The following is a 9,205-nucleotide window of genomic DNA, read 5'->3' on the forward strand; positions in this document are numbered from 1 at the left end:
GTCCATTTCAAATCAACTATTCAACCAATTCTTCAGCGCGTGGTAATTTGTTCTTTCAAAGTTTTCAGGTCGATAATTTGCTTGACTACGTCACAATATTGTTCGTATACTTGGATCATAAATTCCCTGTGAACATTAGGATGGGGATCTTGATCATTACCATATGTGATAGATTCAAATAACAAGGCAAAGAGGTCATCGGTGTTCTCCAGAGCATCCATGATGGGCCTCGTGTGGCTGTATTCTTCACCAGTATTCAAATCAAATGGCGTGATAGTGATATGGCCATCAGCAGGAGTGTCTTGAAGGTCTTGTATCATGGATTCTACGAATTCTTCGCGAGAGACTTGTTCATTAAAGAGCATGTACTCTATACGACCAGCGCCAGAAGCTTCACACATGTCAAGATGCTTGTTTAAGAGCAAGAGAGCAGCTTCAAGACCTTCTTCTTCATAGGTTCTTCTTAAAAATAAGTCAGTAGGGATAGCTTCAGGAGTGATCGGTACAACTTGAGCAGGCATTTGAGTATTTAATATTGATAAGTATAATAATTTTTTTTTTTTGTCGTTTATATATGTTCTTGGTTGCATTATTTTCTGGTTGTTAGTAGTTAGATTTGAGTGGTAATGTGTTTTGCCATCATTCCAAGAGTGTATCAATCTCGGTGTCTAATCGCGTAGTTATTATGCGTTGGGATTCTGCGCACCAATGAACTTTGGGTAACAGGTAAGGTTTGAGTCGATTGCCGTGTACTCTTCGGAGTCTTGTATCATTGACATCCATACTTTTGATATGATAAGTTCCTTTCCCTAGCACATGATGGATTACGTATGGACCGTCCCATTTATCTTGCAGTTTTGCTGACCATGAAGTTGTTAGAAAATCTTTATAAAGTAATACGATGTCTCCTAATTTGAATGGTGGCTTCCAGGATCGTTGCTCATCTAATAATTTCTTTTCAATAGACTTCTTTTGAGCTGCCTGTACTTGATTAATTGATTTGATAGCTTGCATCCTTATCGTGTTGAGATTGTGTATTTGATGCGCTGTTCGGTGTTTTAGTATAGCTTCGTACTTGGGAGAATTTCGTTCATATATGTGATGGTCTAGATCAAATGGTGTTTTAGGTTCATATCCATAGAGCATAAAGAATGGTGACTGTTGAGTCGTAGCTTGTTTAATGGACCTGTATGCAAATAATGTAGCTGGCAAATAGACATCCCAGTCTTCTTTTTCTTCGGCTGATCGTTTTTGTAAAATTTGTGTTAAAGTGCGATTAAACCGTTCAATGAGACCGTTGCTCTGAGGATTGTATGGCGTGGTTGTCTTGTGAATGATGTTGTAATTTTTACAAACCTGTCTTATCAGATCGCTAACAAAGGGTTTTCCATTGTCTGTTACTATAATTGTAGGGCAACCATGGCGACATATAATATCTTCGTATAAGAATAATGCAATTTCTGCTGCTGTTTGAAAACGTATTGGTCTTGCTTCAACATACTTCGTCAGATAATCAATTCCTGCGATGATGTAGCGAAATCCCGATCGTGATGAATTTACATGCTTTACATCCAGTGCTATCCTATCGAAAGGCTTGACTGATACGGGTACTGGGTAAAGCTCTTCGTTTAAGGTTTTTCTTCCGTGTAATTGACACTGATGACACTTTTTTACGTATTCTAGAATTTCTTGTGCCATTCCATCCCAATAGTATCTTGCGGCTATCTTGTGTAAGGTATTATTGTAGGCCATATGTCCTCCTAATGGGTGTTGATGGTAGGCGTACATGATCTCTACTGCTTTCTGATTGAGTACTTTTCGTATTATGCCGTTTTCAGTATTGTATCTATAGAGCGTATCTTTGTAGATGGTAAATTTCGAGGCTTCTCGTTGTAAGTACTTCTTTTCTTTTGCTGATAGAGCTTCGGGTAACTCCAGTGTTTGTAAGTATTGTTTTATCTGTTGTAATTTGCTTTGTTCCATGTTTTTCGTGTGCTAATGTGTTTTGGTGTAACTTTTCTGAATTGTACGGTTTCCGTTTTTGTAATAATGTGAAATTTTTTTTTTTTGTTGCTTGGTTCGACCGCCTACTCTGAGTATTTTTGTGACATTTTCCATGTGTTTTTGATCATTTTGTTTCATTTTATGCTGTTTTTTTTTTCATTTTGTCGATTTTGATCAACTACCCTCCCAACCTCCATGTGTTTTTTTTTTTTTTTTTGATATTTTGATATTATGATGTGAATTGCTAATGTTGTTCATTTAGTAACCGAGCCTTGATAGGAAGTCGGCACTTTCATTAATTCTTCCAGGTCGGTATTTTATCTCGAATTCGTATTCTGTGAGTATGATAATCCATCTGGCAATGATTCCGGTTGGATTACTGGTTTTCAGTAAACCTGTTAATGCTGAGTGATCTGTGATAATAGTAAATTTCTTTCCAAGCAGATAAGGTCTAAACATCTTTACTGCCCATACAACCGCTAGACACTCTAACTTTGTTGGTGCATAATTTGGTTCTCCAGACCTTAATCCACGGCTTGCGAATATGATAGGGTGTTCTCTTCCATCGTCATCCAGCTGCGTAAGCACACATCCAAGCCCAAGTTTGGAAGCATCAGTTACCAATATGAATTCTCTAGTGAAATCTGGTCTAGCCAGTACGGGTGCTGTTGTTAATAATTTCTTCAGCTGATTGAAGGATTCGGTTGTTTTCGTTGTCCAAGGTACTTTCTTCTTTGTCTTTGTTTGCTCATGTAAGGGCCTTGCGATTGCCGCAAAGTCTTTGATGAACCTTCGGTAGTATGAAGCTATTCCCAGAAAGGATCGTACTTGAGTAACTGTCTTTGGTATTGGATAGTCGATGATTTTCTGTATTTTGGCTGGATCCGTTTGAATTCCTTGTTTTGTTACAATATAGCCGAGAAATTTAAGATGGTCCTTGAAAAAGAAACACTTTTCAGGGTTGAGCTTGAGGTTTGCAGTATCAATACAATCAAATACTTGTTTAAGATGCTGTAGATGTTCATTGTAATTGTTGGAATACACGTTGAGATCATCTATATATGCTACTAAGCATCTGTTGATTAGGGGACGGAAACATAGATCGATTAGGCGTTGAAAAGTAGCAGGTGAATTTACTAATCCCATTGGTAACATGTTGTAATGATATATGCCGTATTTTGTCGTAAAGGCTGTGAGTTCTTTACTATTTTCTGCTAATGGTACTTGATGGAACCCAGAACGCATATCCAGAGCGGTAAATACTTTTGCCTTTCCAAGCGTGTCAAGTAAGTCGTCGATACGTGGCAATGGGTAAGAGTCTTTTTTTGTGACGGCATTGAGCTTTCTGTAGTCAATAACCATGCGGTATTCACCGTTCTTCTTTTTTACTAAAATAACAGGTGCTGCCCACGGGCTATTTGAAGGCGTGATAATTCCTAGTCTACAATACTTGTCTAATTCTTTCTGTAAGTATTCGGCTTCCATAGGGCTCATTCTGTAAGGTCTATGGCTTATTGGCAAAGTGTCTTTATCAATGACGATTCTATGCTGTATAAGAGTGGTATGTCCCATTGTGTTGTTACCCCAATCGAAGATGTGTTTGTATTTGTTCAGTAATTCTCTGAATCTTGATTGTATCTCGCTAGGTAAATCAGTTACTTCTAGCTTGTTGTATAGTTCTGCTTCCAGCATAATCTGTTCATGTTCTTTTGTTTTAATAGTTTGGACTTCATTATATTCCATCGTACACATTTCTGGGCTTTGTTTCAATTTATATGCTGATATTATTGTATCTTTGCACAGGTTGAATTTTTCTAGTATACCCAGTTCTTCTCCTGGACTAATGTATATATCTTTGTTTGTCCGGTTGTATAATCGTATCTCAATCGTCTTTTTGTTGATAATTAATGAAGAGCATGGATCAAAATATCCAAGTGCGTAATTGAGTTTTGGATTTGTAATGTCAAAGTAATATATCCAGTCGGCTGATTCTTTTTCTGGCTTGTTGAAGCTTATCATTTTTGATGATTTGGCTTGAATCACAACTCCTGTTTTTGCAGCTTGAATAGCGTATGTTTCTTTTGTATTGGTGATAATGACTTCTTCTTTTGTATCATCTTCCAAGACTAACAAGGGATGTTCTTCTTCTTCTTCCTCATATTCTTCTTCCAAGGCTTCTTCTTCTAATGTCTCTTCTGATTCAGATTCTTCTTCCTCTTCCTCAGTGTCTGATTGGGAATCTGATTCATCTTCAAAAGGTACTTTCTTGCTTGGGTATGAGTTTGTCAAGCTTATTGGTTCTTTATAGCTTTGGTGAAAGGTTGTCATTTTTGGCAATTCTTTGCTTCTTCGTATAAAGTGTATGCTTAGATTGGCTTTCTTGTTCTTGTAAGCAACCTTGAGTGTGGCAGATTGAAAGTCGATTTTAGCTTTAGCACGGTTTAACCAGTTATTTCCCAATATTAAGTGTGCAGGACAGGAGGGCAGAACTTCGATAGTACACGGTATAGTCATGTTTTCTTTTACTTCGATAGGAACATCATAGATCATCCCAAGTGCGGGTTGTTTAGAACCATTTCCTAAAGTAAAAACGCTTTCAGATGAAGCATCGATTTCTAATCTAAGAGCATCTGCTAATGCTTTTGACATGCAAGTTTTCGCTGCTCCACAGTCTACCAATGTTTTGACATTCATATCTCTTATTGCGACAGTAGTATATGCTGCTGTAGTACTGATTTCGTCATCTTCAATAAATGCTATGGTCTCTTCCGGCTGTTTTTGTTGTTTAGCTGGTTTCCTCTTAAGCTTACACCTGTCAGCCAATTTCTTTCTTAATGATGGAGCTACAGTTATCAAGTCTCCTATTTCAATGTCGGCTTTATGCTTTAATACATCACTGACGATATCGTATTTTATATTAGGAGTTGGTTTCCTAGTTCTTGGGTTTTTGGGCTGAGATGGTTTTCTCTTTTCAATAGGTAAGTCAGTGTCCATCATTATATCTGGTTGTAGCATTTGAGGCTCATTTTGTTGACTCATATGCTGTTCAGGTCGTAGAGGCTGTTGTTGAGTAGGCTGCATCATGGGTGGCGGCTGTTGTTCATAATTCTGCGGTTGTCCTATGTTAAGGTTAGACGGTTCTGGATTGCTCCTATTATTTGATCGTCGTGCTGTTGATGATTCCGTAGCTTGTTTGCCTATTGTCGTCATCCTCTTTTTAGAATATGGGGCTGGGATTATATCAGGAGGTCTTTCAAGTCTAACAGAAGCATATAGTTCATCATGTTGTTGGTGCAGTCGTTTATGTTCCTTGTCAGTTAATATTGCATTCAGTTGGTATTGTTGATTATGTTGGTTTATGGATTTTAAGTTTTCTTGGGTGTTCGATTGACCATATCTTTGGTTATTCCAAACAACCGACCCATTCAGTTTTTTGACTGCTTTTGTTGTTGTACTGGTTGTTGATCATTATCTTTAGATTGATTCTGTGTATCGTTGTTATATGTCCTAAAGTTATTGCCACTATTTCGATTGTAACGATTATTTCCATCATTGTAATTGTTTCTGTTGTAGCGGTTGTAGTTGCGTGGAAATTGGCTATTTTGTTGATTATTTAATTCATTTCGAATTGTTTGTTGTATTAATTGAATTAAATCTTGCTGTTGATTTGTGTTTACCAATTGCCCTTTAGTTGATCCTTGAGGTCTACTGAGACTTCCTATATCCAATGTGGCTAATTGATTTGTATTCCTCATGTTTGAGAATTGACTATTCGCATTAGGTGTATTAAATTGCTGAGGATTATTTATTAATAAAGCTGGCATAGCACATTCGTTTGAATCCCCTAATTCGATATGGTGATTGTTATGACCATAACGTGTTTGATGTGGAGTTTCATTGTTGTAAGTCAAAGCTTGATCTACATTTCTTGGAATGAATGGGTTATCTACCATGGGTATTTTGCGTGGTCTGTTTGCATTTCACCATCCTTCGGCATGAGTAATCCAATCTTTCATAGTCCTGGAGCTACTTTGGATACAGAACAACTTAATGTCCTTGAGTAATCCAGCTCTGAATCGGCTTTCGATAACACCTTCGTCTTTGATATTAGCCAGATCTGCTGCTTGATATAGTCTTGACAGAAAGACTTGAGGATGCTCTTGGTTTCCTTGGTACATGTCATTGAATTCCATTTCATATTTTTGAATTAATTCTGGTGTGATGTAATGGTTCTTTAATTCTTCAATAACTTGATCGTACTTGATATCAGTAAATTTCTGAAGTATTTCCTTCTCGAAGAATGTTTTGGCGGGGCCTTTCAATTGTGTTTTCAGTATGGTAAGCTTGCGTACTTCGTGAGGAATATTGTTAAAGGCAAAGTATGATTCCAAAAGATCCAAGAAATAACGAAAGTCTTCGCCTTCGTATCCATGGAAATTGATAACTTGGCGATAGTTAGTGCTGACATTGCTATTTGCCAACGCGATGTGTTCTGAACTGTTAATTGATGTCATTTTGTTTTCTTGTTTGAGTTGTTTTTAATAAAGTTTCTTGATTTTAAAGTATCGAGATAGGTTATTATGATTTGATTTCTTGTAAATAGGCTTGTTAAGCTTCGTAGTTTGGATTAATTGAGCCCTCGTAGTGACCACCAAATGTAAAAAGGCTAGATTTGGGTAAAGGCTTGAATGTAATTTGAGTTATATAAGAGTTTTTGTCGCGTGACCACCAGATCTTAATAGATCAAAAGAGATAACTTGAGTTATATAAAAATAAAAGTAAAGATAAAAGTGAATTCTACTGATACGAGGCTTCAGGATAAGCGTATCGGTAGTTAAGAGTGTTAAAAGAAAAGTAAAAGTATAGAAGAGTAATAAAAAGATACTCTAAAATACAAAATGTATTAGAAAGTAAAAAGTTGATAACTAACAGTTAACTAACAGATAACTAACTTTTTTTATTTAAAAATATTGAATGTATTTATACTAAAATAATTTATAATTCATTTGCTTGAACTTCATGAGGAACATGAACTTCATACAAGTCGTGAAGTTCGTCTGCCTCATGAAGTTCGTGAGGGTCACGAAGTTCATCCGTTTCAACTCCGCTATTGTTACACTACAACAGTGTCACTAGTGACTGACTTTAGAAGTGGGTGGGTGACACCGCAATTTCATCGTCGTTATCGTCACAATACTTATTGATTTTCATAAAAAGAATCTCCGTGAAAGAACACGACAAATCAAAAGATATGACACAATATCGATAAAAACACGATAAAGATATGCTATGTAACCTCTTGATATCAGTGGGGTTCGAACCCACGCCCGCTTACGCGGATTAGATCTTAAGTCTAACACCTTGGACCACTCGGTCATGATACCAACGTTAAATGGTGGTCATGCTTTAATAACTGATCACGTTGATTACTTCACCTGCCTCGCCTACTGTGGGTGGATTAATCGTCCCAGTATTTCATTATTTTGGTTTCCGATGCCTTTAATGACGTCAGTATGGGACGTAATGGGATGTATATAGGCTTATTTTGTAGCCTGAAAAAAATAATATAAGATAGAAAATTTTTGGGTTTGTGGCTTATCTCAGACAGAAATGGCTAGAGTACAAAAACAAAAGCTACACTGGGACAATTAATCCGCTTACCGGCCATAGTAAGCTTTACTTACATTGCACCATTTTTGCCATCAGTAGTGACTGTCAATTTTTTGATTATTAATATATGACTCATTATGACATACTCGGACATTTAAAATCGATGCGTAGTGATATTTTTTTCCACGTCTGCTTGCCTTTTCTTTAGCATTTCTTCCTTCTACCTACATCAACATCGATATGACCAACGCCATCAGCAAATCCCAGCAAAACGAAATAAAATCGCTTTTGTCACAGAACAAGACGCATGCAGAAATTATGGAACGCATTCCTGGATTAAAAAAATCCACTCTGGGTCGCTACGCCAACAAGTTTTATCACTATGGCGAGAAGAACCGTGAATTTTTTAAAATAACCGTGAATAATTCACGGTTGAGCGGGAGGTGGTCAAACGGGCCAATCAGAATTATCCGTTTTTTGAGCAACAGTGCCCTTATGAAAATGGTGATGCCTAAAAGAGTGCAATTATGAAGAAGGATGTGCAATTAGTTGACAGTTTGTCACTATTTGATTTTTTTATAGACTGTGTAGTATCCACGCTACTATTCAGTGCTTAAATACAATATCTAGAGTTGAACCTAATGCTGCTATAAGACCTGTTACACCTTAATCAAATATAGCCAACTCAGTTTAAATACCTCAGCTTCTTAATATATAATTATAGATTGTGCTATCATCTCTTTTTCTTTTTAACTTTATTCTGAATAAAGATACAACACAGTCTCATCGTATTTTCTACTTTGTTTAAACCTATCCAAATCCAAATACAACATTTTTTACGATGAATACTACCAACAACAACCAAACCATCAACGCCAACATCAACATGGAATGTGATGTTGAGATGACTGAACAGTACCAACAGACCAGTTCTGTCTTTGTCCCTGGTGCTGGGGCATCAACCCATGCTTCTCCTGAGGCTAGGGCCGAGTGGGCTGTCTCTTTGCTTATGCAAAAGGCAGATGAGTCTGACAGACTCTACGCTCAAGCTCTTGCAGCTACTGATGATTCGGTGGAGGCTTTAGAGCACGTGAATGGGCTTTTCATTAAAGCTCAAAGGGATCAGCAAGCCGTCGATGACGGCCGGGCTATGTACGAACGCAAGTTCCCTCATAACCCAAAGTTCTTTTCGTTCGAACGCCGCAGGGCTGAGGAAGAGAGAGCTAAGGCCCAGGTTTTAAACCGAAGCCTCGTTGTTCCCCGTAACCTTCCCCAATTGAAGCTTCTTAATAGCTACACTAGGTGAAAATTTATGGACAACCTTTTCGAAAAACACACATAATGGAGCGTATATCATTAAGGGAATGCCTCCTCAGGATATTATCAATATGTTTGAATGGCAACAATGGACGGAGTATTTCTTCAAAATTTGGCGAACCAATCGCCGAAAATGAACGAGTAATGTCTACATTAGTGGTCGGAATCTGAACGGTCCAAACTGCAATTTTGGACAACATTCCGGACTCTCTTAATTCACACTGGAATGATAGTTGTAATTAAGATGCATACCAATCTCAATTGTAGCCATCCA

At 37.5% G+C, this 9,205-nt stretch overlaps 6 protein-coding genes and 1 non-coding gene across 7 annotated transcripts; 1 reads left to right on the plus strand and 6 right to left on the minus strand.

Moving 5' to 3' along the window:
* Positions 1-32: 32 nt before the first annotated feature.
* Positions 33-556, minus strand: RHIMIDRAFT_305279 (uncharacterized protein; the record flags this gene model as incomplete). The annotated part of the gene is made up of 1 exon (XM_023614471.1): positions 33-556. Exon 1 carries the CDS (start codon positions 519-521, stop codon positions 33-35), a length of 489 nt encoding a protein of 162 aa, XP_023460923.1. The 5' UTR covers positions 522-556.
* A 218-nt stretch (positions 557-774) lies between these two features.
* RHIMIDRAFT_220978 (uncharacterized protein) lies at positions 775-1,590 on the minus strand (the record flags this gene model as incomplete). Its single annotated transcript, XM_023607422.1, has 1 exon — positions 775-1,590. A coding segment is annotated over exon 1 (372 nt), but the record flags the coding sequence as incomplete, so codon positions are not given.
* Positions 1,591-5,429: 3,839 nt separating this feature from the next.
* On the minus strand, positions 5,430-5,957 carry RHIMIDRAFT_242890 (uncharacterized protein; the record flags this gene model as incomplete). Its single annotated transcript, XM_023609861.1, has 1 exon — positions 5,430-5,957. One exon carries the CDS (start codon positions 5,955-5,957, stop codon positions 5,430-5,432), a length of 528 nt encoding a protein of 175 aa, XP_023460925.1.
* Positions 5,958-5,984: 27 nt separating this feature from the next.
* On the minus strand, positions 5,985-6,518 carry RHIMIDRAFT_242891 (uncharacterized protein; the record flags this gene model as incomplete). The annotated part of the gene is made up of 1 exon (XM_023609862.1): positions 5,985-6,518. The coding sequence occupies one exon, from the start codon at positions 6,516-6,518 to the stop codon at positions 5,985-5,987; it is 534 nt and encodes a 177-aa protein (XP_023460926.1).
* Positions 6,519-6,999: 481 nt separating this feature from the next.
* Positions 7,000-7,215, minus strand: RHIMIDRAFT_242892 (uncharacterized protein; the record flags this gene model as incomplete). Its single annotated transcript, XM_023609863.1, has 2 exons — positions 7,000-7,122; positions 7,171-7,215. 2 exons carry the CDS (start codon positions 7,213-7,215, stop codon positions 7,000-7,002), a joined length of 168 nt encoding a protein of 55 aa, XP_023460927.1.
* Positions 7,216-7,304: 89 nt separating this feature from the next.
* On the minus strand, positions 7,305-7,388 carry RHIMIDRAFT_t67. Its single transcript has one exon. It is a non-coding gene; the product is annotated as a tRNA-Leu (tRNA).
* Positions 7,389-8,455: 1,067 nt separating this feature from the next.
* Positions 8,456-8,920, plus strand: RHIMIDRAFT_242893 (uncharacterized protein; the record flags this gene model as incomplete). Its single annotated transcript, XM_023609864.1, has 1 exon — positions 8,456-8,920. The coding sequence occupies one exon, from the start codon at positions 8,456-8,458 to the stop codon at positions 8,918-8,920; it is 465 nt and encodes a 154-aa protein (XP_023460928.1).
* Between the last annotated feature and the right edge of the window lie 285 nt (positions 8,921-9,205).

The sequence above is a fragment of the Rhizopus microsporus genome (genome assembly GCF_002708625.1).
Source record: "Rhizopus microsporus ATCC 52813 unplaced genomic scaffold scaffold_50, whole genome shotgun sequence".
Taxonomy (NCBI): domain Eukaryota; kingdom Fungi; phylum Mucoromycota; class Mucoromycetes; order Mucorales; family Rhizopodaceae; genus Rhizopus; species Rhizopus microsporus.